At 40.1% G+C, this 26,875-nt stretch overlaps 1 protein-coding gene across 2 annotated transcripts in view; it reads left to right on the forward strand.

Moving 5' to 3' along the window:
• The window catches only part of PRMT3 (protein arginine methyltransferase 3), a 50,802-nt gene that overhangs the window by 12,042 nt on the left and 11,885 nt on the right, over nucleotides 1-26,875 (forward strand). The window contains exons 8-12 of one of the 2 annotated variants that reach the window (XM_063397552.1): nucleotides 3,119-3,240; nucleotides 6,071-6,170; nucleotides 14,055-14,133; nucleotides 18,788-18,930; nucleotides 20,880-20,966. In XM_063397552.1, the coding sequence (XP_063253622.1) occupies nucleotides 3,119-3,240; nucleotides 6,071-6,170; nucleotides 14,055-14,133; nucleotides 18,788-18,930; nucleotides 20,880-20,966 (531 nt within the window). Of the gene's footprint in view, nucleotides 1-3,118; nucleotides 3,241-6,070; nucleotides 6,171-14,054; nucleotides 14,134-18,787; nucleotides 18,976-20,879; nucleotides 20,967-26,875 lie in introns of both variants that reach the window. The other variant, XM_063397551.1, reaches the window with a different exon arrangement.

Consider the following 26,875-nt stretch of genomic DNA (forward strand, 5'->3'; position numbering starts at 1 on the left):
CTTCTCTGAAGAAAAGCTCAAGTATGGCAACATCTCCACACTGATTTCTGCACGTGGTTTTTACAGCAGGGTTTTGATCATGGTTACCTCAAAGTCGTATCCAAACCCATCATGGTGTGGTGAGGCTGAGCTGAAAGGCAGAATCTGGATTGCTTTGAGTTCCCAGTATCCCCCATGCATGTGACCAGTGCCCTGCCTAGCTTGTGTGTGTGGCCAATTGATGCAGCTTTCTCTTGGTACGCTTCTGTGGAGAAATACAGGGAGTTTCCTGCAGGGATCTGGCTTGGGAGTGACATCTGTTACAGACTTCTGCTGAAGGAGCTGTGTGGGATACTTGGCTTAACTTAATGTATTGTATAATGCTCTCAGAGCCATACTAATGAGAGAAAATTCCCTTAAATTTTAATTACAATTTAAAAAAAATGAGAAGTTGTCTGATGCTGTTTTTGCTAGAACGCCCTAATGGTAATCCTCCCTAGAAAATACATACTGATGCTTTTTGGTTTTTTTTCTGAATGGACAATTTTGAGGTAGTGTGGGAAGAGCTTTTTCAAAGAACTGAATTTTTATAGTCACTTTTGGTGCAAGTCTGCATCCTAACCTTTAGTATCCTAAAGAGGTGTGATTGCATGGTGATAGATGATAACAGAGGTTTGTTTATTATGCATGTTTTATTCAGAATCAGCTGATTTGTTTGTTTTTGTTCTGTCTAAGATTTCAAAATCAATTATTAAAACTTGAAGGAATCCTGCTTGCTGCCTTTGTTTTACACCTGTCAGATGTGTTTGAGATGAGAATGAGACAATTCAGATTACCTGGTAGGAGTAATGAAGGTGGCTGTACCCAGTGAAAGGAAGTGTGGTCCATTTTACCATGAGAGTATTTTTGGATGGAAAAAGAATAATTCAGTAAAGCACTGTTGCCATGCTTAGATTTTGTTGTAAGACTGAAGTCTGAGGCAATCATCAGTGCCATATTCAGGGAATAAAATGAGCTTTTAAACCACTGTCCTACTTAAGAGTTCATTGATGAAATGAATTTAATTGGCCACAGGCCGTGGCCTCCTGTTTTTCTGAGTTTACAGTCATTTTTTCTGTCTCTGAAGGTAGGATATGTGTTTTGCTTAGACTGCAGAGGAGGGTGTGAAGCCGCAGTGTGTTGTGGTGTAGTGAGATTGCCAGTCCAGCTGCTCCAGGTCTTTGGTGAGAGGCCATATGTGATCTCTGCAAGAACGTGTGGGCTGCAGACCCTTGTCCTTAGGCTAATTGATGATCACTCCGCTTGTCTTTCCCTTCCTCACACCTATTCCAGCTTGTGTATTTTCTCTCCAGTGCCTCTTTCCTATCCCATGCCCTGCCTGAGGCTAGATGAGTTCCATCTGGGTTCTTAAGTGACAGGGCAGCTGTCCAAAGTAGTGTCTGTTTTGATTTTTTCCAATTTGTGGTGATTGCTCGCTTTCATGCAACTGTACATCAAGATGATTCTTTCTCGGTGGTTTATTTTTGGCTGTGACTTGCAGCTGTCATGGCTCAGTGATGTTGTTAGCTACCCTAGGTGAAATGTTAGAATAGGTGATGTTGGAGGGTGTGACATTTCAGCAGCTGCAAGAATATTGATTTTTATGTTCTGTTCCTGTCTCCAGCAGATTCAGTTTAGGGATTTCTGTAGCCATAACATGCTCCTTGCCAGGTAAAATGCAAGGTTTTGTTGTGCCAAAGCAAGAGTGATCAGAAGTGATAAGCTGGAAAGTATGTCAGCAGCAGGGTGCATTATTGCCTTGGAATATTTTGTAAAATGGGGTTATAGTTCTCAAACATGGGATTGATTAGTGAGGAATTTGGAAAAAGGTTTAATGTAATGAAAGCTGTGAGGGCAGGCTTTACAGCACGCTGTGCTGTGAGGAGAAGAGACAGTGAAATCACTTTTTCTTTCTAATAAATTGTTGCTATGATCAGTAATTCTGCCACTGTTCTTGTTAAGTGTACTGTAAGTTGTACTCTCATGTTTAGGTCTTATGCATGGGAAAGTAAGTTGTGTCTTTGCGGTTCTCATTCTGTTCATGCTTAAATGCTGTACATGATATCAGTGGCACTACATAGTGTTTAGAAAACTTACTTTGATTTTCAGACTTGACAACATTTTTTGTTTAGTGCTTAGAGGTTTTCAGCACCATTAGTAAAGCATAGCTCTGTTAGATATGAGTCTAACAACGAGACCATCAAGGATGTGGCCAATGCAATAAAATACTCCCTCAGAATCTCCAGAGGTGCCTTTCAGCCCCAGTAATTCTGTGAAAACATGAAGCCTGGAACTCAGCTTAAAAATCTACTTCAACACATCCATTAGGTTTTTAGCTGTTGAGAAGTTTCCAGCAGTTAGAAGGAATTGGGTGTTATGATAGCAAGGCCTGAAAAAGGCTGGTAAAATCCTCTGTGAAGCTTAGAACTGCTGGCAGCTCAACTCTACTTACAGTCCTAAATTCAGTACCCTTTTCTTGGTTGTTTCACATTTTTTAAGTTTTCACTCTTCCTATAACAGCTGATATGTGATATACAAAAGCCCACACATTTTCATGGATCTTATTGTGCTGAGTGTACTTTTTCCAGCTGTAATGGTGAAATTCACTCTTTCATGAAAAGTAGGCATTCCACCTTAACTGGAATTTTTTTTTTGCTCTATTTTGATTATAAAGAGTGCTAGACAGAAAATATTTCCAGGTGTTAAAACTGTGCCGGTGACCATTTTAAAATTTAGTCATCTTCAGCCATGGCTGTTTTGAGGCACTGTGGCCATGTCTGGCAGAGGATTCCTTAATAAAGTTTCTGAATAGACTTTTAATTAAAAACTGCAGCTGGGATATGTTTTCTAATTTCACTTACTAGTGGTTCAGTGATTAAAATTGCTCAGGCTATAATTTCCTTTTTCTCCTGTTCATGTGACATTTCAGGTGTTTCCCACATAATTGCTTGCTGTTAGAACTGCATTCTGACTTGGATATCTCTGCATGTAAGCTTTTATGCCTTCTCTTAGAATATGGTATCTCACTGATGGAGAAAGAAGTGCAGAAAAATCCTAGCACATGAAATAAGATGGTTTTGCTTTCCTTTATTCCTTCCAGGTGGTTTTGGATGTTGGCTGTGGGACTGGAATACTCTCCATGTTTGCTGCCAAAGCAGGCGCCAAGAAAGTGATTGGCGTTGACCAGTCTGAAATCATCTACCAGGCCATGGATATCATTAGGTAGGAGAAGTTGTGGTTGCTAGTTTTCTGTTTCTTTACAGGAATTCTAAATAACTTCTGTAATTTGTGTGCGTAACAGGGGAAAAAAAAGCCCTACTCTGTCAACTGCTGTCCCCTAATTCAGCATTGCTGAGGGTGCATCCTGTCCAGTTAGGTCACTAAAGGCATTCACTGGTGTCAGAACTAGCACTGAACCCTGAGGGACACCTCTGGTACCTGGCCACCAGTTGGGATTTGTGCTCCTCCTCTCAGCTCTTGAGCCTCTAGACCCATCTCCTCGTTCATTTATCCACTCCACATGTCACTAATTTGCCTCTGGAGAATATTTAGGGAGGCTGAGCATGTGTAAAAATCAAGCAGTGACATCTGAAGACTTAGGATTTTCTAGGATGAGCTAGGAGGAGTGTAAGTGTCCATGTGCACTGTTGATAGCTGAAGCCTGTAGGTTTTTCCATTTAGGTTGATTTTGTAAGAGCAACTGTGAAAATAAAATCCAGGTAGATAGTGAAGAATTTGGGAGTGACAGGGTTTTTTAGGCAGTCTCAAGTGGCACAGAAGTGATGTTGTCTGTGCAGAATTTGTTAGGTACCTCACACGTTGGTGTTGCAGCACTGCACACTTGGGTGCTGTAAAATTACTCAAATAAATATCTTCTTGGGAAAAGCACCGTGTTAAACCTTAAGTGCATGCTTGACTAAAGTGCTTTTCTGGCACAGGAACTCATTCCTTAAGGAGAACTTCTCCCCTGAGTCCCTGACATCTTCAGAATGGTTGCAAATGTGAAATAGTGTTCTATGTCTAATGCACTAGATCACAAATTTAGGGGTGTTGCAACTTCCAACAAGTGCACAAAGTCTTTTGTGTGTTATTTATATTTAGGGGAGAGTAGAAGTAACAGTCAATATGTTTTATCTTTGGGGAGGAGAAGGGGAGACATCTAAGAAAAAGAATGAATCAAAACTCTTAAACTCCTAAGAGTGATGAATTGCCACTTGAAGTACACAGCAAGTCATCAGTAAGGCTGCACATTTATAGGTACTTTCTGCTATGAAAGGTTCAATTCACATTAAAGTCTCCAGTTCACACCAAAACAATTTATATTTGTCTGGTTAAGGCTACTTTTCCTAAAGAAATAAAGCTGACAAAGTTGCAGTGGACTAACAAATATTTATTGGAACGCTAAACAACTCCGTAGCTTAAAAAATGACTGTTGGAGCAGGCTTCCACCTGTGATTCAAGTGTGTTCTTTTGTCCTTCCCAGAATTTAGGTTAATTTCTGGCATGCTGGCAACAGTGCAGTCCATGTGTGTAAGTGAACCAGAATATATAGCCTGAGTAGCCTTAACAATAAACTTACTTTAAATTAGATGATTAAATTAGATGATTGCCTTTTCTTTTTCTTGCTGTGAATAGTCCCTGTAAAATTTCTAGCACAGTGAATGACTTGATTTTTGTCATCTATCACTGTTAAGCTAGAATACAAAGTCGGAGTAGACTTCGTAAATAACGTCAGGTTTTTCCACAATATGTAAACTACATTGGCTGGTTTGGATTTTTTTAAACATCATAATAGAAAACAAGTATGTGGGGAATGAATCCTTTTCCTCTCTGTTTTAAATCATGTCCTTGGATGTGGTCATTTAGAAAGTTATCTTTAGGTCTCTTAATCCTTCAATTATTTTTGTGGATGGTAGCTCTTTTACATTCCTCACTTTGAACTTGTGGTTTTACTACTGTTTAGAGCATTAAATATGATATTAATAATGAACTGCTATCTTCTAACAGAAGACTGTCTTCTGTGGAGGATTTAATTGATCTTTGCAACAGCCCACGTGTTCAAGGAGCCCTTTGACCCTTTCCTTTCCCTCCCTTCATGCTGATCATTCTTCCATTGTGTTTTAGATGGAATTTTTAATGTTGTTACTGGTCTGCATTGAAAACCAGACAGAATGTAAGAGTAAGATATCAGGAGAGGGAGGGAAGGGGCAGAGATAAGAACTGCGGTGGGAGGATAAATTTCTGTGCTGGGAATACTTTTCTGCCCTCTGTAGGAATAGCCATGGTGATAAAGATATGTGCAAGAAAGACTAGTGTGGTTTGCCAAGAAGGAAAACAGTGCATTTCAAGCATTTACACACTTACTGATTTCACTTGGTGCAGTTCTTGTTTCTAAACCTGTGGTCCTGTCCCTCCCTCTTTTCAGGCTGGGTTATGCCATGACGTGTGTGTGAGGTCATCCCTGCTCCGTGCAGGCACTGAACATTGCAGATGCTTTTGCAGTCTCCAAATCCCAGTGGGGAGGGTGCCTTGGCTGTGGAATAACTCTAGTACTGATTTAGAGGGAAGCTTTGTTCTCAGTGACTTTGCAGCTGATCTGGTTAAATAAAAAACCGAGCCGTGCAGAACAGCCTTGTAAGGGAGTTCATTTCCATTGCTGTCCTGGCGTGGGGAGTGGGCTCTGATTGCTGTGGAGGTCAGAGGAGGAGAAATGCCAACAAGCAACTTTAAATAAAGAGGACCAGCAGATTTAAATTGCCTTTTTCTCTGTTTTCATGGTTTCTGAAGCTTGCACATTTGCATGCCTGGCACGTCGGGGGTATACAGATCTACTGCCTGCCATCTTCTCCTGGCACTAAATCTGCTGCAATTTTTAGCTACTTGGAAATGTTCCCCTTGAAATATAACTGAGGAGTAGTACATTCCAGTGGTTCTTGATTAGTGAAACCAAAAAGTTTGTGAGGGGAGGAATGTGAAATAGAAATGTCAGTATATCTCTCTTGACAGCATGAATTGGAAATAGAAACTCATTTGTTTATGTTTTGACTTGCAGATTAAATAAACTTGAAAAGATCATTACATTAGTCAAAGGAAGAATCGAGGAAGTTGATCTGCCTGTGGAAAAAGTGGATATAATTATATCTGAGTGGATGGTAAGGTGCATGGCTATTCTTTTCAAGTTATTTTCAGGAAACAGGTGTGTTTTATTTCATTTGAAAAGTTATTCTATGAAGGATGCTAGGGGTTTTTTTAACCAAAGCATCCATCACAGTTCCAACAGTGTCTTTTACAGTGGCAGAGACTTGGACACGGTTCCTGGTCTGTCCAGTCAAGCTTCTCTAAGGACAGCTGAGCTGCTTTAGGTGCAGCAAGTTTCTGTTACGTAGTTGGACATGTATAAAGCACTCCAGTCATACTGTTGTGCCTGCTCAGGTGAAAGTAATGGAGAAATACTGTATTAGTCATCCAGCCAGCTCATTGTGATGGGTAAGAAACCTTCAATCTGCAAATTCAGCCAAGGACTCTCCTGACTGTGCAGGAAAGGTGATAAGGAGGGGAGGCGCTGCCTCTGGAGATCTGCAAGGACTGGGAGAGCTTCAAAAAGACATTTCTTTCCATTGCTGTGTTTTAGCATAACAGCAAAACCACTGATTTCAAAAGTACAGAAGAGGAGTGATGGACAGCAGGGTCTAAATGAGCCATCTCCTGGAATCCATTGGATCTCAGCTGCTGGCCTGTTGTCTTTTCCATGTGGTGGCTGCTAGCTGTTACACACTTTTCCTTGCTACCTGTCATCAATCCTAATGAAGAAATCTGGGTTATAAAACCCAGTGCCAGCCTGAGTTTGACAGGAATGCCTGTTCCCTATCAAAAATGTGGTAGGAGACATCTCTTTGAACTGTTTTCTTTGGGAACTTGTGCAATTCAGTATCCTCATATCACAGGCCTTCCAAAAGCTCTCCCAAACACAGGTCTTCTTCATGCTACTTCCAGCTGCTGGGACTTAAAAATTCCTTTCTACCTGAAATATAAGATCAGTAATGAAAACTTACATTCAATGTTACTTGTTTCTTTGTGGGGTTTGTTTTGTTTTTTAACAAACTGTGGCTCTTCTGCTACATGCCACGGCCTTTGGAGGGGGAGGTCACACACTCCCTGTGGATCCATATCTATCTACCTTTTTTTTCAGGGAAAGATGAAAAGAAATTGGTTTTCCTTTTTTTAAAAATTATTTATTTAATATTACATGTGGCAGTGAACTAGAAATCTGCAGTTTTCCCTCCACTGCTGTAGTGTACATTGTTTGAAGCATCAGCTTGATTTAGTGTTGAGGTCAGTAGTTTCAAGGATATCACTGGCTTAAACCAGTGATGTAAAAATAGCTCATTATAGTTGGTGATTTCTGGCAGTATGGTGGCTTCACTAGAAATGCAACTATAGCTTTTTCAGGGGAACTTCTGATCAGCTGCCTAATATGTGCACTGAGATTGATGTTCCCAAATTCACATTTCTCCTTGTGGAGCCCACAATTTGGTTTTAAAGCTCACCTGGGCAGGTGAGCTCAGGTCATGTTGGAAATCAGTGCCTCTGAGATGAACTAAAGGATTTCAAAACTCAGCTCTTGTAAGAAATGAAGTCTTAAATGTTGGATATTTTTCTTTTGTGTGCTGATTTACCTTTTAATGTCGTAATTACATAGCCATGTGCACTTCACTGAATTAGGTATTATAAATATTTAGGAACGATAGGACTTTTATAGGTTGCTGCATGACAGAGATAAAGAGGACAATGCTGTGGAAGTAAGATTGATAGCTGGAGAGTGTACACACTGTTCCAACACTGTCCAGAAAGGAACATTATGTTGCCTAATGCAGATGAAGATTCCTCTTTGTCTGGCATTCTTGTGTGAATTTGCTTTTTCATTTCCTTCCCTACATGGTACAGTGTGAAATCTGTTCTTAATATGTGAGTGTAAGTGCCTGGAAATGTTGAAGCATGAGAGCAAAAAAGAATTCAGTATATGTCAGATTTTGCCTCTTTTTATGCAGAGAATCTGTATGGACTGGCAGGAAAATTGTCATGTTTTTCTTTTTAACAAAAATATGAAAAATTGCAGTTCTGTTTAGAAAACAAACTGCTTTTAGATTAGTAAATGTCAAACCCTTTTGTGGAGCCATAGCTTTGTTTTGCTTGGTACAGAATGCTGCTTAACACCAGTACACAATAAGGTTTTTTTGGGTTTGTTTTTGTTTTTAGTGCTGTGTATGGAACATCAGAAAATTACAAACAAGTAGAAGGCAAGAGAGAGGAAAAATACTGCATTCTCCTAGGATTGTTTCTAGATTAGGCTTCCTGAAAAAGCTGTCACACAGAGCAGTGTCTTATAAAAGGTACAGCCCTGCATTATGAGCATCTCAGTGCATGGTTTCTGATGATCATTTACTTAATTGCAGAAGTGACCTATGACTGTCACAAACTGCCTGCTCTTCTTCCCTGTCTTTCATTTGTAAATTTGTACCCCTAAATTAGGGGAAAATTGGAGAAGCATTTTAAGTACTACACAGTGGGTAGGCATGTGTGAGTGCATATGTGTCTGTGTAGAAATTTGTGTTTCAAATGCATACTTGCCATCTTCCAAAATAACACTTTGCCAATTCAAATTCCTCTGGATATGTTTTTTTCATGTTAGAGCTTTAGAGGCTGAATGAAGAGTAACCAAATCTTCAGGGATTTTATTTAAGCCTTTGAAAGAAATTAGCAGTAGACTTGTTTGTCACGTACTGAATTCAGTTTGTGACATCTGCAGTTTGTGTGTTTGACAGTGTCAGCAGCAGATGAGGACATTTCTGTGGTGGTGTTCAGTTCAGCCCAGAGGAAGGCACTGGGAGGTGTGGAGAGCTGGGAGCTGCTCTCTTGCTGTCCAAAAAGCAGGTTGCTGATGATGGAGGGCCCCTTGGATTTCCAGAGGCCCAGATAAAGCTGTCCAGACTTTCACTCCAAAGACAGCTGGACAGTTTTTAGCAAAACCTGAATGAAATCTGCAGCCTGACACAAGGGACTTCTTGTGTTGCTGTGAGCCAGGAGCACTGGGGAGAGCACATTGCTTGAGAAGCAGTGCAGGAATGGCCAAGCAATAGCCTCTGCTAATAACCAAACAGATTCTCCAAGGAGAATGTCTGTCAGTTCCTGAAAAAGACTTTTTTGGATGTAAGAGCGGGTGAATTTTATATGAAACACCACTGCTGACCTTGTTTTTGTGGAGGTTTCCCTGTCCAGGACTGTTTGATGGTTTGTATCAGGGCTGCGAGCTTCTGATGCATCATTCTGCTTGCCTGCCTAGGGCACTGATGTGTGAAACCTTCAAAACCCCTAATTTGTGTAACTAAAAATTTGTATACTACTACCCAGCTCTCATATTCTGTTACTTGTCTGCTTTTATCAAAAGTCACCTACAGATAGATCCTTTACTTCTTATTCAATGTAGGCTTACATTTATTCCTGGACAGGAATATATGACATACAAAAGTGACTGAGCATATTTAGGTAGGGTAATTGTAAACTTCATAGGCTGCTTATTGAAAAGATGAGTGCAGAAAGAAACAAAATGCATGTCATGGTTTTCTGGAATGTTCTTGCACAGCTGCATCTGTGTGCAGGTTTTTCTTGCCATCAGTATTGCTTTGGCTTCCTTTCTCTAGCTAAAACTGTAAAGCTAAAGGTTGCTAGTTTTATTCACTTGAGAACATCTGCATTTCTTGTTTGTAAAGGGGCTTTGCTGTGAGAGACAATTGCCTGAGGTGGTTGTCTCCAGTACAATGTCAGTGTACAACATGTACTCATAAATTGGGGTTTTTATGCAGTGCTTTATGGTCTTGAGTCTGCAGTAGAGTTATACAAGATAAAACTGGGGCAGAGATGGACTGTCAGATGGAAACACACTGGGGATACAACCCAGTACTTGTCTTTTAATCATGCCTTTGGTCAGATAGTTAATATTTTCTTTTCTTCATTTTCTTTTCATACTTTTATAATCCGTTCTCTTTTTTAAAAATAATTTTGAAATTACATGAAGATGGGCTGAGAACAGAGGCATTCAGGATCTAGGGAGAAGAAGAGGAAGTGAACATCTCTGAAACACTGGAAACCATCTTCTCTCTCCTTCCTCTTTTCCCCTATTTCTGTGAGAGAGACGCAGTTATTTCCTTGCATGATTTGGGGTTTTTGTCAACATCAGTAATGGGGATCATCTTTCTGCTGTCCACATCTTCCCATTTGGTGTTGTCACTTTTATTTATTTTTTTTGTTTGTCTTGTCTGTTTTGTTTGTTTTGTTTTATTTGTTTAAGGAAACAACAGGGTGTGCATAATGACAAAGTCAAGCTGTGATTCTTAAATTTGTGGGCTTGCTCTGTCAGTAATAAATTACTTCCTCTTATTTTTTCTCTTCTTTTAAAACTAAATCCTACATGAAAGATCAATATGAGGGCAAACTTAGCATGGGGGAGAGGTTTGTTGTAGCTGCTGCTTGTCATTTAAGTGTGCTGCAGGTTTGGAGGGAATTGTGTCAAATAAATTGTAATTTTTCATGGCATAGCCGGGGCCACATCAGTTTTGTGGATTTGTTAATGCCAGATTAAATTTTGTGTTAGAGATCAGAATCTGGTGTCCAGTCAGTTGCTTACTTTCTGTAACTTGCTTTATTGTGTAGGTCAGTGGAAGTCCTGTAGTTAGAAACTTCAGTTTAAAAAAATAATGCACTTTTTAATACCACTGGGGATTAAAAAAGGATGAAGTCGACTTTCTGGGCCAGTGATTTAATAGCTGTTTTTCATCTTATTAAATGTCCAGTATTGGGCCTTACTGAATCTGGAGAACCAGACCAGGTTCAGGAATGTTATAGAAAATAATAAAATGGATCTTTGATAGCAAGTGGAGGGGAAACACAATGCTTATTCAGGTAGGTAAACAATTCTTCCAAATTTTATCTTTACACCTTTTTTTCCCACTGTACCAAAAACTGCTAATTCTTGCTGTTATAAACACGCTAATCCACTTTTTGATGCTTTTCAAGAGCTTAAAGTCTTTTTCTCCACAAAGATTATCATGCAAATTCTGAAACACTAAAGCTGAAAGAACTCGAACACTTTTATTCTGATCAGTTGGTAAAATATTTTTATGTAGCTTTGAATTAAAATGAAAATACGAGAGTGCTGTAGTATGTTTGAATAATAGGAAAAAAATAACAGTGCAGGATATTAAGGCATCAAAGATTTATGAGCCTTGTATAAGTCTGTTAGGAACACAGAATACAGATAAAAAGGATTTGTAAGAAATGTGCAATATGCACATTCCTGTGGGTTCAGGGGGCTCAGTGGGTGTCTCCTTGGGCAGGGTCACTCACAGTGCTGTGTATTTCTGTTCCTGTGCGCATCTCTTTAGACAGAGCTTTGTTGTTAGCTGGAGAAAATTTTGTTTCAGCTTCACAAAGATTAAAAAACTAAGGAACTTCATGTTCCTTCTGAGAAGGAAGTGGCCAGCTTTTTAGTAGAAAATGTGTAATGGGACAGCATAAACTTTGAAATGTTCTGTGCATCTGGTTTGTCTTTAACAGAGAATGTCACCTTTTATGTGTCTTAGTTTAGCCACTTATCAAGATTGTACTAACAATATGCAGCTCAGAGATTTGTATCATAGAGATCTCTTTGCACTGATTGATTTTGAGGGTGTCACTGCATCCTTGAGAAAAAATAAACCCTCGGCCATTTTTGGGGATGGAGCAGGAGTTCCCCACATCATCACAGGGGAAAATGTCAGGTGTCATTCTCTTTCCAGAAGGTTCCTTACAGGTGAGGCAGCAGGCTGTGAAACTGCATTCTAACTTACACCACGGATTAGCACAGCACACCGAGCAAAATGTTTGGGTGTGAGTAGTGAATTCTTTAATTCAGTACCATTGATGGTTTATGTGACTTGCAGGAATGCTGTAATGAATTGTGGGGGAGAGAGAACTGGGAGTGGGGGGAGAACCAGCAGTGCCAGAGTGGAAGGGTCAGGGAAAGGATGGTGAGAATTTTTCTGTGTTTCTCCTGTGTGTCTTCCAGCTGGCAGGCAGAGTTGGTGGGCAGAAAGAGGGAAGCGAAGAGCTGATCCATAAAGATGTCACATTGTGAGTTACTCACTCTCATTAGTGACTAGTCTTCAATACGTCCTAAAGGTTACCTTTAAAATACTGGGAAAACTACTCGTTTTCAGTTAAAGGCATCTAAAAATACTTCTTGTGAGGTAAACATATTCTATTATTAAGTAACAGTACAAAAAAAGGGCGCTGTGGTTTCATGCTGTGCTTTTGGCTCGATGTGGGCGACAAATTATCCCTGCCTGATGCAAACAGAGCTCCTGGCCTTTTCAGGTGTTCAGCAGAGCTTACCAACAGCCCTATTGCTCACAAAGCAATCTTCCTTCTGGGGCTCTTCCTAGGATGTACAGAAGTTGGGCAATAAGGTAGAAAAACAGGCAAGACTGGGAAGAAAAGTTTTCAGTGGAGCGCTATTACTGGAAGAAACAGCTTGAGAAGAGGATGTGGCTGTTGTTTTCACACTGTTCTCTTTGAATACAAATAGGTCATGCTTCAAGTTTCTGGGGTTTTCAGGTTTGGCTTTTGTTCTGAAGGCTGCTGAAAATGGCATTTATAAGCAATTTTGAACTTGAAGCATTTTTTTAAGATCATTGAGTCCAACCCAGCCCTTCAAAGTCCAGCGCTAAACCACGTCCCCAGGTGTCACACATGACTTTTAAATCCCTTCAGGGCTGCCCTGGGCAAGCCTGTTCCAGTGCTTGAGAACCATTTCAGTGAAGAAACTTTTCCTAACATCCAATCTGAAACTTCCCTGGTGCAGCTTCCGAGCTGTCCTTTGGTAAATTACTGCAGACTGGCCTTGAAGGACTGCAGCTCCCAAGTCTGGACTTCAGTCATTCATTTTGTTCTTGCCACGTGGCTAAGCTGTGTTTTAAGGAAAATCAAAATCAGGTTGCTAAATGAAAATCCAAAATCTTTGTTGGTGTTTGTCTTAATTGATTTGGTGTTGTGAGAATGTACGTGAAATATGTTAGTGGTATTGAGTAACAATGATGCTCAAACTTGGAGGACAGAAAAGGTATAAAATCAGTATATCAATGGGAAAACAAAGGGATGTATTTCTCATAAATGTGCAGTTTGTTTAGAAGTAGTTGAGAGAGTGGATGTTCTTTACAAAATGTTGCTTTTATTTAATACTGCTGTATGAATTTTTTAATATCTCACATATTTAAATAAGGAATGTTTCCCTGTTTCAGCAAATGACTCATGCAAGTTTACAATAAGTTACTCTCAACACCAATAGCAGTCTGATTAACCGGCCATAAAATTAATTCCACAAAAACCCAAAAAAAGCCCTATGCAAATCTAGTTGTAACCATTATTATGCTGGAAATGTTGCAAGTCCAAGTGCTGCTAAATGATGTAGAACACCCAGAGAAGCGATGTTTGGTGTGTGATTTATTTCCACCCCTGTTAGTGAGCCCTGCCCAGGGTGATGCAGGGCACCATGGGGTTGCAAATATGAAGAGCAAAGATGCATTGCATTTGGCCTTGCTCTGACAAGAGTTTCAGTGTTGCTTGCAGATCTGAAGGGGAAGGGGTTTTTTTTTTATCATTTATTTTTCTTGGAACCTCACAGTTATTACTGAAAAATCAATACATGCAGCTTTTCACTTGCTTTGAGCTGAATTCGATGTCTTTTGATGCTGTAGGACTCTTGCTGGGTAATTATTGGTGTAGATGGCATACTGATTTCCTCTGTGTGCTACATGCTTGCAGTTTGGGAAATTGAAGGTGATACTTTATGTAATAAGTTTTGAAGTGACAGTGCTGTTGGTGAGAAACTCTCTGGGTGTATGAGCTTACAATGTTCTTAAACTGTGTTGATAAAGCCTATCTGTAAAATGACTAATTATGACAAACACAATGATTTCTGAACTCTTTCCCTTTTCTATAAACAGGGTTATTTCCTTCTCTTCGAGTCAATGCTGGATTCTGTCATCTATGCAAAGGACAAGTACCTGGCAGAGGGAGGCTCAGGTTGGTGCTCAATTCCTTTAATAAATTTAGCTCTGAGGGGAAGCTCAATGAACTCAGAGACTTAGAATAAGCTATGCATGGATGAGGAAGTTGCCAGTCTCAGTGAAAAATGTTTCCATTAGTAGGAGCTTCAAGGCATTAATTCATTGTATGGGCAATAGAAGAACATTAGATGGGGTACCAAGGTCTCAAGTTAATGGTGTTTTTAAGAATAGAGGGGGCTATTTATTCTGAAGTACAGACTAAATTTTTCCTCCCTAATTCTTCCCACACATGTGGGCATTTGTTTTCCCCTCCTGAAATCCAAGTTTCTGCATAACTATGAACGGAGGAAAATAAGTTTTATCCTGTGAGGTGTGGTACTGTTTGAGTAAGCTACTGTGGGTTAGAGGAAAAGTAGATAGGAGGGAAGCTGTGTGGGGAGGATATAATTTCAAACACATGAAATAATTAATGGAATTAACACTGCTTCAGTTCAGCATATTTATCCTGGTCATAATAAGCTCTTTATTTTTATGGCTTGAGGGTAGGGATATGACAAAACAAAAGGGTTTGCTTTGAAGTAGAGTTGTTTTACCCATTTAAGTAGCTTAGTGTCATCTTTAGCAGTGTTTAAATGCCTGTAAACATTGATTCCTCATGTGATGCAGTTTTGTGCACGAGTTCTGCATGTGCTTAATTCCTTTGTCAGTATGGTATTTCATATTGACCTTTTCAATCACAGTCATCAGTCTGGGTTTTTTTTTTCCCTTTTGTACTAACCATGCACACAGTTTCACCACACTGACCTAATGATTGGATTAATGACTGTGTCACAGAGCTTGCTGCAGTGCTTCCCTCTGGTTGCAGTGAGCTTTTGTATACTACAGAGTGCAGGAGGAAAACCGGGGTTGGTGCAGTTGTTCACAAAGCTGAATATATAAGCAAGAGATGCCTTAGAATATTTAGTAACCGCTTGAGCAACGTGACAGAATAAGAGGGTTTTTGTTTTCAATAATGTAGAACAGTCCAGCCACATCAGGAACAGAGGTGTGTGCTCTGTGTAGATGTGTGCTGATAATTGTACTGCCTTAAAATTAAATCCAGGGACATTCCCTAAAATCATAGAGAATCATTTTATGTTTAGCTACTACTTCTGAAAAGGGCCAGAAATTTCCAGCCTCTGTTTAAACTGTATTTTTGGCAGGTTTGCTCTTGGCTTGTAACCCCCAGGGATTCCTTTGAGAGCTGGGGTATCCTGGTTTTGAGGTACCCTCATCCTTTGGGGTCTGACAGTGGTCTTGGGCCCCTCTTTGATTCTTGGCCAAGCACACAGTGTGTTGCAGAGGCACTGATGGGATTTTCAGTTCTGTCAGCAGTTCCATTGAGGTGCTTGCAGTCCCTGCTCCTGTGCCAGCTGGTCCAGCAGGTGAATGGCTGTGCCCTGGCTCCATGAGAAGGGTGCTCAGCAGCACAGACTGTGCTGCAGTGCAGCTGAACTGCACATCCAAATCCAGCTGAGCCAGAACTAAGAGTTCACTCTGAGGTGAAGCCTGACCAGAGAAATGCCTCCAAATCTGCTTAATTTTGTCTGAAGCCACCTGGTACTATTGAGCCCGAGATCATTATTACAGAGAATATTTGAAAGCTGCAAAAAGCAATAGCAGCAGCTGCAATTTGACCAGACCTTTGAGTGATTGAACCAGGAACAGAATCCAAATTTCCAGATACGTGTTCAGTCAGTCAGATCGTCATTACTGCAGCTCAGCCTATTGACATGGAGTGGATTGTGCCAAACTGTCCAGGGTAATGTGTACACTATAGCATAGCTTTATTTGGGAACATCACATTTTTGCTGCCCAGGGCCCATCTGTTTGTTCTTTAGAGCTCTTGCTCAAGTGTAGATTTTTTCACACACTTGAGCCCAGGTCGCCTTGTCGTGGGGCGACAAAGGCGAGGAAGGCATCATTCAAAACATAATACACCCAAACACAATGCTCCATCCCATCAAAACAATGCTGGTATTCACCTGGAGTTATTTCTGTGTGTCTGGAGGGTTGCTGTCCTCCCCCTCAGCCCCCTGGAGGCGTTGCTGGAGGATTTCCCACCGTGTGGTCCCCACGCTGCGGGCTGCCGCGGTGACGGATGGCTCGTGGGCACCGAGTCGAGAAGGACACAGATGGTCAAAGCAGTGAATCTGAGAGAGCTCTGAGGAGGGTGTGATGGTGTCCAATCAGCTTTGTGCTCGTTTCACCTGCAAGAAGGAATAATTACTGAATTACGGGGTTAATGGGGAAAAAAATGACAGGCCTGTCAGGACTGCACGGGCAAGAGTTACGGAAAGAGCAGAGGATTTCCAGGGAAATCAAGGGTAATGGGGAAATGGCAAATGCAGCTTCATGCAGGTGCTTTTAAATGTGTACAAAACTCCACGGTGTGCAGGTGATTTAGGCTGATACTTAGATAACATTGCTTACATTTTCAGTCAAATCTCAATGCAGTGCATAGGACGTGGACGGGTCTGTAAATTATTGAACCACTGGAGTCTTCTGCCTGAGCCCTCTTGGTGGAACACAGATTTCTTTTTTTAAGTCTGGATAGGCATTGTCTACTTTTGCTGCTATTAATAGTAAAAATGCAGATTAAATTGGAGCATTCTGTGTTTACATTTTCCCGTGTTCTTAAGCACATTGTATAATCGATCATGAGTTCCACTGCTGATTTAAGGATTTGCTGTGAGAACAAAGATTTAATAAAAACTGATTATGATCCAGTTGAAATGTTTTATGCTTGATAGAGGTGATTAAATTTCTCTTTGGTTTACAGAATGTTCCAGATATTTGGGCTAGTCAGTGGAAGGAAGTTTATAAAGTAGTTTATCACGTTTTGTTGTGGGTTTAATTTTCATTTCCAGTGGCACTACAACACCCAGGTTGTAGTAGCCCAGGGACTACCAGTCTTTTCATCTCTCTTCTCACCATACCTTTGCATCCTATGAAACCCATTCCCCTAAAAAATAAACCCCCAAAGGCTCTTTTTTTACCTGTATCACAGTGTCTTTTAATTTTTGGAACAGTGATGGGAGAGCTTGGACAAACACCTGCAGGTACTCCCACCATAGGCTGGAGATGTTCTGGGCCTGTGTGAACCAAGGGATGTGTTTTGGACAGAAGAATTTCACTGTCCTCCTGTTTGCATTCTCATCAAACTGTGTTTGTGCTGCTGAGTTAATTGTAGGCTCTTCCTGGAGATGCCTTCTGCTCCCATTTCCTCAGCTGCAAAGTAGGGGTGATGAGAGTTTACCAGTGGGATTCCAATTTAAGCTTGCTGATATTTATTTATTCTGCTTTAAACAGTCAGCAGGTGAACAAAATGTGAGTGTGTTTACTTCACTGTCTTTATAGAACAAAAAAAAACTTCTTTAGAGAAGGTTATTCTTTACAATCACTATTTATAAGAATATTTCCTTTGGCCTAAAACTGTTCTCACTACATGAAAGGTCTGCTTTCAATTTGCTACCTCTATCTTCAGTATTTTGCAAGGTAGGAAATACTGCTTTTCTGGCCTACCATGCTATACCAATGATGAATTCTTTTTGATAAACTCTAATTTCAAGCAGAAGATAAAATTAATTTTACAGTCCACCAGATTTTGGGGAGGAAGAGAGAAACTTGGCTTCAGTTGTATTAACACTGCCCCTTTCATGTATTAATATAAAATTAAATCAAGTAGGGTGTTTTAGTTGGCATTTTGCTCTGAAATCAGGTCAAGAATTCAGTGATTAAGGCTTTAGAGGCTTTAAAACTCTGAAGAACAGAACATGGGAATTTCTTTGTGAAAAGAAACGTAGCTATATCTAAATTGAGCTGCTTTACTGGTAGTTAGGGTTATAGAGAGCCAGGTAGCAGCTGTTCTTTGTGGGTTTTCCAGTCAGTTGAGCTTGCCAAGAGATTGAGTGACTTTGTTGGCAGCTGTTAAAAAGGCAAATGTCAGTCTGGCACTACTGTTTGTAAAAGCTGTAAGTAGTTACTTCCTCTGAAGATGTTCTTGGGAGAAGGAAAAGCACAAATGTGCAAACAGTGTAAAATGATAGCTTTATCCTGAAAGTGGGAGGGAAAAGTGGTTATTTCCAGTTATACCCAGAAATAATTTTTGAGGTTGTAAGGTAAGAATCAGCCAGAGCTGATAGCAAACAGGAGTAAAACTCTTGGATAAGAATATATGGTCTTTTCTGAAAATAAGGTCTTTCCACAGAGGTTTTATGTTATTGCAAAGCCCTTGCCTGCATTTCTGTTTGGGTGTCTGTCTACAGTTATGATATATATTATAGGTTAGTCTCTGTATAGAAGCCAGAATAAGCTGTGCCAAATTATTTTCTTCAGACATCAAGTTTCCATTAATTTCCTGGTAGTGGGATTCAGCTACAGAGATGTTTTGTTATGAGTAGGAAACACCAGAGTAGTGTGTGAAAATTAAATTTTTGTGCCTAGTCTCTTTTGTGGACAAATGGGACTCTAGAAAGCCAAGTAGCAAAAAAAGTGTCTTGTCCAAGAGCTATGAAAAGTTCTTTCTAAAATTCTTTTGAGATGTTAATGACTTCTAGACAAAAGATAAAAAAAAGAAGTCCTCTGTGCGCGTGAAATAAAATTTCCCTTCTGTGTTTGTGTTGTTGCAGTTTATCCTGACCTGTGCACCATCAGTCTGGTGGCTGTTGGGGATAGGAACAAACACGAGGACAAGCTGCTTTTCTGGGAGGATGTGTATGGCTTTGACATGTCCTGCATGAAGAAGGCTGTCATTCCAGAAGCTCTTGTGGAGGTACTGGATCCCAACACTCTGATATCTGCAGCCAGAGTCATTAAGGTACCACATATAAGGTGTCATGGGTTGCTTAATGCTTAACCAGTGAGAGGTTGTGGAAAAGGGGCAAAAATTCACATAGCACACACAAACTCTGGCATCTTCAGAATTAAAAAAGTGTGGTTAGATGCTTGCTGCTAGGACTGGAAATTTTGTATTAATTACTTTTTTATCAACTTTGAGTAAGGTAATTTTCCCATATTTAGACTGTTCTGTTCTATGATTTCTTCTATCCAAAACCAAATTTACTTTGGCAATGCTCCACTGTAACAGTGCATGCATGTCCCTTTCTAATCCATGCTGTCATGAGCAGTCACTGTCCAGCTCAGATTTTGGGGCTTACCAAATTTTGCCACTGTGCAGCATGTAGCATAACTGTTGTGCTGAATGACTTGATACTCATTTGTTCTCATTTAGCCATCATGGTTTTTAAAATAACTTAAAATCAATGCATGTGCTTGTTTGCTGGAGTTACAGTACAAAGTAGTAAAATTAATGAGTTGAGGAACAGTGGCATTATAGGTAAATTGTTTTAATCAATAGCTATCCCACAGAACAAATGGATTATATTTTGTAGAGCAAGTTTAAAAATGTTCCCATTCATCATTATGATTATTACAGAAGGTACTTAGGTGTGTTTGTTCACATCAGGTGAGCTGCTTGTTCTATATAGTTCATAATGTAACTTTTCAGGAAGGAAAACATTCCCTAAAGAAAGACAAGGCAGCATGAAAAATCACACAAGGCTTTGGGTTAAAGATGATCCAGTTCCAACTCCCTGCTGTGGGCAGGGACCCCTTCCACTGTCCCAGGGTGCTCAGAGCTCCCTCCACTCCAGCCTTGGACAATTCCAGGGGTGGGGCAGCCACAGCTTCCCTGGGCAGCCTGTGCAAGGGCCTCACCACCCCACAGGAAAGAATTTCTTCCTGATACCAAATCCAAACCTGCTGTCTTTTAGTTTGAATCCATTCCCCCTGCCCTGTCACTCCCTGCTGTGTGCAGACTCTCTCTCCATCCTTCCTGCAGGCTCCCCTCGGGTGCTGGAGGCACAGCTGGGTCACCCCAAAGCCTTTTCCTCTGCAGGCTGCCCAGTCCCAATTCTCTCAGTCCCTCCTCACAGGGGAGGAGCTGCATTGCCTCGGTGCCTCCTCTGGGCTCCCTGCAGCAGCTCCCTGCCCCTCCTGTGCTGGCCCCACAAACGGGTGCAGAAATCAGCATTGCAGGGAGGGGTTTGGGGGTTCTGGCTGGCACCAAGCTGACCATGGGCCAGTGACACACACCTGTGTGGCAGGAGCAGCCAGCAGCCTCCTAAGGCTTCTCACCAGCAGCTCAGGAGAGCTGCATCTTCTCTTGCACCCCCGGGAGATGAGTTCTGGAGTGCTGTGTGCAGTCTCAGGTTCCCCAGTGCAGGAGTGTCTGTCCTGGAGTGGGGCCAGTGAGAGACTGCAAAAGGGCTTCTCCAGAGGTCTCTTTTATCCTCAGTTATTCTGTGATGGGCACAAAGCCAATCCAGCAAACCAAAATCAGCCCCTCTTTTAACCCATAGCAGTTTGACGCTGTGGTTTACCATGTGACTGCATGAACGAGGGGTAAAACAGGACAAGGTGCCTTTGGAAACAGGGGGCAGCTGCCATCAAGAAATAACTTTACTGCCCAGAATGAGCTGCTCTGTGTAGCTCCATACCACTACTGCTCAAAGTGTCTGTGAGGAAGAGGAGCTTCAGGTGTTTTGTCACATGGGATTAGGTGGTTTTTTAGTCTTTTCCCATTTTTTTGGAAAGCTGAAATAGTATTGTGTTATAAAAGTTACCTCATAATGAGAACAACTGAACAACCTTCCTCTGAAGGGAGATCTTAATTGACATTCTTCACTGTCACTGACAGAATTTTATTACCCTTTCTGACAGCATATCGACTGTAATTCTGCAGCCACTGCAGACCTGGAATTCTCCTCAGATTTCACCCTGAGCATTACCATGAGCACACAGTGTACGGTAAGACAGCTTTAGTTCCTTCATACATGGTCAGGATTGCATTGGGCTGAGAGCTAATCCATTAATTACCCTTCATTTATCATCAGTCCTTGCCTTGAAATATTCATTTCTGCAGTACAGAGGTGTCAAATGAGCCCTTTCTGTAAAGGGTGGTGGAGGTAAAACTCCAGTGATGGTTTTAGGGGGTAAGACAGGGAAGGGGAAGGAGCCTTAGCCCTGAGATCTTGCTGTTCTGTTCTCCAGCCCATTTTCTGAAATAGCAGAAAGTCTGGTGTTAGCTTGCCTAAGTACTGCACTGAGCTTTCAAACACTACTATTAGCAAAGGCAGGATTGCCTAATTTTTACAGTAATGTCAGTAATTGGCTTCTGTATTCAATACAAATTAAAAGTGCTTTCTCCCAGTTTATTAAAATACCATCATCAAACTTGACAAAAGAGCATTACTCTCTGAAATCAGTAGTAAAAACTGAAATTTTTGCCCTCTGGAGTATTGTGAAACTTCTCTGAGCTTCCTGCTTAAGTCACACCACAAACTCAACTCGAGTGTTAAGGGGTAATTTTTAGCTTACATCTAATATATTGAAATTAATTCTGCTGCAGCTGGTTAATTGAGCTTTTGCACAAGTATACAAAGAGGAGCTGCAGGCTTCCTCTGACATGGGCACAAGGAATGTGTTTCTGTATGATATACACTGCTTAAGCTGATGATAAAACCTTGGATGCCTGCATCAGTAGCATAAGAGTTGGCTGGTGTCAAAAGGTGAATTTATCCCATGTATATAGTTTAAATCATTATCATTTTTTATTAGTAGGTGTGTACAAATATTTCATATTTATTTGTCAGTTATCACCAAATTAGGTCAATGCACAGTATCATTTTTGGGTTTATTAAATGGAAATCTGTGTATTTTGCTGTGCATATGAATAAAACTCGTCTTGTTTCAAGGTATCATAGGATAATTCCAGTTGTCTCAGGGCAGGGTCAGGTTTGATTTGAGATCAAACTCCACTGCAGCCCTGGTTTAATTTTCTTAATATGGCCACATTTTAATAACTTACCGAATAGGAGTCTTTACAGAATGTTGATCATCTTTTTGATGTCTGGGTAAAGTAAAATAGCTTATTTTATGAACATTGTTTTCCCCAGCAGAGCCCTAGGCTCTTACAAAAATTTCATTTCTGTTCTGTGATTCTGTGGCATCATGGACATATAAATCAAGATGTATACCTGCATTTTGTGACTTCCAAGAAGAAGGGGAGGGATGTGGGGGAAGAGCATGGCTTCTGAAATTTTGCAGCGAATGCAGGTTCTAAAAAATGATCAGAATGCTGGAAAGTATTTTGCACTTCATCATTTAGGTTTATTGACACTTTGAGTGAAATTTCCACAGTTTCTATGATGGATTGTAGAAGTTTAGCTGAGGGTTGACAGTTCATCCATCATATCAGGCTGCCTAACCTTGCAGTAAATGAACAAGAAAAGTCCATTATTTATGTTGAAATTTTTGAGGAAATGCTTTAAGATTCTAATTTGTCCTTTGAAAACAATATTTGATGTTTTCCTTGTTTGCATATGTTTTGTTGTTCTACTGGCTTTTTGTTTTCTGCACAAAAAGAGCAAGTTGCCTACATTTCCCAAAATTCTAGGGTTTTGTACTTGTCTCTTAGGATTTTTCAGGGGGATTTTTAAAATAGGAACATTTTAAAATATCATAACATAAAAAAATAACATTTATTTTAAAAATGTTCCACAAAAATAGCAGTTTGGAAATCCATCCTTATATGCTTGCATTTCATTTCCAAGCAGCTTTCCCTCAGCTATGGAAGTGTGGAAGCAGCTTTGGTTGTCTTATTCCTGGTGTTGCCATCAACACAGCTGACAGCAGAGCAACGTTACCATTGCATAAAACACCAGCAATTACAAAAAAAAAAGGAAGGTATAAGTTCCTTAAAAGAAGATATAACAATACTACAGCTAGTTTTTTATAATCAAATACTTCAACTTTGATTTGTGTCAGTTTCTAGATTTGGGACATCTTGTTTTTAAATCCCTTTTTTTGGATCAAAGTACTAGGGACATCAATGCCCACCCATCATGGTGAGCTTGTATAAAAGCTGTGCAGGTCGCAAAACTCAGAGCATAGCATTGACACATCTGATTTGTTTGTCCTTCCACCTATTTGAAACTACTCTTGTATTTCTATGTGACCAAAAACCCCCTAGCAGGGTATTAAGTCATGCTCATAAGAGATGAGCCTCATGTCTTACAGGTGCACCTTGAGAGTATTGCAGATGCTCTTGTAATACATTGAGCCTTAAAAATTTGTTAAGGCTCTTAATAGTTTTTTTTCCTCTAGATGTTCAAGAAATTTAATAAGTCTTCCAAAAAAAATTTCTAATACACATAAGAAATACAAAATGATTGAGCAAAACCAAATATTTTAAATATGACCTTTTGTGTGCTTCTTAGTCTTTTAGAACTCCTTAGACAGGGTGGGGTAGTTAAGACTTTTTTCTGAGAATTGCTTCTGCTAATTTTCCTGCGTTCCTCTCATGCTTTGCCACAAAGAAGCACTTCCTGGCTTTAATTTTATATATCATTATTTTAGCTTTCCAAGATTGAAGATTTTCAAAGCGTGGAACGGTTGCATGGAATCATTACATGAAATTGTTCCCAAGCACTTTTATTGCAAGTTGTCTTGACTTCTTGGTCCTACAATGATAATAGCAACAACAACAAAAAAATTAATTAGCCTGCAGAAGTGCATTTTCCTAATAAAGAGCTAGGGTTTGTCACTGCCGATTTTAATGAGACATCTGGCTAATATCAGTTGGTAGATGCTGCTACAAAAATACTCCATTAATTGTATTCTGAGTTGATCACTGTGTGAGCTTTTGAGATAAAATATAATGGTGATTACCCTCAGTATAGAAATCAATTGACAAACTTGCTCTTTTGTTTGCAAGCTTTCCCCTGTGAGTCCATCAAGGTTGATCTTTCCTGGCTGAATAACAATATCCCCGGAGAGGAAAATGGCAGTATCTCTTCATTGCTCCCAGGAGATCTTGTCAAAGAGCAGGGGATGTGTATAAAAAGTGGGAGGGAGGAAGGGGGGGAAAGGAGGATAATGAACTAGAGGACGTGACTAAAGTATTAAAACCTTCAGGAGGAAAAAGGAAGTTGAGTTGACTAGAGAAAATTATTCTAACTAAGGAAAAAATCTTTGCTCGTTAAAATTTTCTTCTTAAGTGTTAGGCAGTTTCATTTCTTAATATCTGGTCTTCCGCTTGGGAGCTAACAAGAAGTTACCATGTGGATCTTGGGTTCACACTTGAAGTGAGAAAGGAAATTTTTGAAGCTAGAAGTTGGAGATGTGGTTTGGGTACCTGATACCTGAGCAAAGGAAATACTGCTGTACCATGTTAATAAGCAGGTTTTGTCCTTCTCATCTCTTTCCTTATCTGTAGCCTCCTCTGCAGTGATGTCCAGATTATTAATCTTTAAAACACAAAATTGCTGGGTGTTAATTGCCAGGGGTTTCTTTTCGCTGTGATAAAAGGCAGCAGCTCTGCTGCATGGATGACAAACATTCCATCTCCATGCTTGGATAAACTCCATCAAAAGCACATTATCTCCCACTTCTGTGGCCAGCTGTCTAATTGTATTTGTTGTAGCCACTCACTGTTGGAACATGATACGAGTGAAGAGCAGGAATGATAAATTACTCACTGTAGGTGATAGTGATGATGATAATTTTTAATTTCCTCATTCCTAAGTGAATTGGTAGGGCTGCCTTTGGGTCCTCATAAGGAATGGAGCAGTCTCATTTGTTTTGTCCTGTTAAAATGCTGCATGAACAGCCAGCCATTTTCTTCAGGATAAAAAAGCCTTAGTATTCAGGTGGATTTGAATTAAAATTTAGACTTTGCTTTGCTTTTCAGCTAAAGACGCTGAGTGGAAGAGTGTAAATAATGTTTACTAATACTCATTTATTGTATGTTAAAGCTTTTTGTGGTTTTATTTTATTTGGTACATGTTACATAAGTAAATGGGGAGAAAAACAGTCTTGAAATCACATAGCTGGGAGGGAAGGAAACCAGTGTGAAGACAAGTGGATCTTACTGGTAGGACCTACTTAATTTACAGGTTTTTCATGTGTTGGCATGGACACCTTAGAAGCCCTCAGTAATGGATGAAGACCTACATGAGTTCTTCATCAAAATGTGGGGTTGGAGTCTGTAGCTGCTATTTTAATTTCAGGACTATTTTATTCTTAGTTGAATGAGCTCTTTGTTGACCTTTGTAGGATGTTACTCTGCAGTCTCAGTCATGGATATCTATTAATGTATATCTAATCCTTAATGTTTCCTTCATTCCTTATTTGGCCACCGTAGCTCCCTGGGTAAATATATTTGCTTTGTTTTGGGGCTGGAGATTTTGTCCTCATGGCTCACATTTTCTCCTGGCAAGTTATTTGAGAACAGGAAGAATAATATTTTGGTAGTGTTTCCTAATATTTACTGTCTTTTCAGGCTCGAGCATGTGTCAGGCTGGAGTTGTAGTTATTTATTACCATTTTCAGGGTCATTATTTTTGTTTTCCTCTTTCATGGTATTCAGGAGACTGGCACTTGAAAGATTTTTTCAGAGAAGGTTTACATTCTCACTGATTAGTTCTAGGTGAAGTTGTAAATGAGCTGTCAAAAGTGTAGCAAAAAGATGAGAGAAATTGCAGTAGGAGAAATAACACCTATCATTATGCTTAAAAAAATAAAAAAACAAGAAGAAAAAGAATCCAAGGCAGTAGTTGTAAAGCATAATTTGGAATTTATGGAGAAGTTATTTGCTTGCTCCTTTTCTTTAGTTTGACTTCTAGTGAAGAAGATGTCACTTTTAATGAAGATCTGGCCAGCCAGATTTCATTTTAATATGTGTCTGTGATTGCTTCTACTATGCCTCTTGAGATTTTTTTTTTCTTATAGTTTGCTGCATGTGATGAATTACACAAAAAGAGGGGAGGACCAAATCTTCCTTCAAGTTGTAAACATTGGAAATCTCTTTCTTTGTAGTTTTGCATATTTAATAGATGCTTGTGATTATTACAGCTACTGCAATTTGGGATAGTGTTCAAAAGAGAAATGAAATTAAAATATTTTGAACTTTACTTTTTACAAAAGTGTTTCTCTGAAATGCACTTAAACATAAAAGATACAAAATTGAGCATTTCAGCATAAAACACCAACAAGTTACAAAAAGAGAGAAGGGAAAGTATAAGTTCCTTAACAGAAGATACAGCAATATTATAACTAGTTTTTTATAATCGAATATTTCAACTTTGTGTCAGTTTTTAGATTTGGCATCCTTGTGTGTCCCTTGCAACCCAGAATATTCTGGGACTCCTCTGCTTCATGTAAAAGCAGAAATTCTAATGGTTTCTATCAAGCTTTTTGCAAAACACTAAGAGGACAAATACTCAGAGCTGTGTTGTGCCTTTGTACCCTTTGATTCTTTTCCAGAGGTGTACATACAATTCTTTAGACTGGAAAAAACCTTTGAGATCATGGAGTCCAACCCCTAGCCCAGCACTAAACCGTGTCCCCAGGTGCCACATTCACATGACTCAAATCACTGCAGGGATGGTGACTCCACTGCTCCCCTGCACAGCCTGTTCCAATACCTGACAGCCCTTTCAGTGATGGAATTTTCCCTAATATCCACTCCAAATTCCCTTAGTGCCACTTGAGGCCATTTTCTCAAGGCCCCTTTTCAGGGAGTTGTAGAGTGACAATGTCCCCTCTGAGCCTCTTTTTTTCCAGACTACACACCCTCAGCTCCTCCTCACCAGGTTTGTGCTTCAGACCCTGCCCCAGCTCAGTTCCTTTCTGTGAAGCCTCTCTGCTATCTCAAA

This window comes from Prinia subflava, chromosome 5 (assembly GCF_021018805.1).
Source record: "Prinia subflava isolate CZ2003 ecotype Zambia chromosome 5, Cam_Psub_1.2, whole genome shotgun sequence".
In the NCBI taxonomy this organism is placed as follows: domain Eukaryota; kingdom Metazoa; phylum Chordata; class Aves; order Passeriformes; family Cisticolidae; genus Prinia; species Prinia subflava.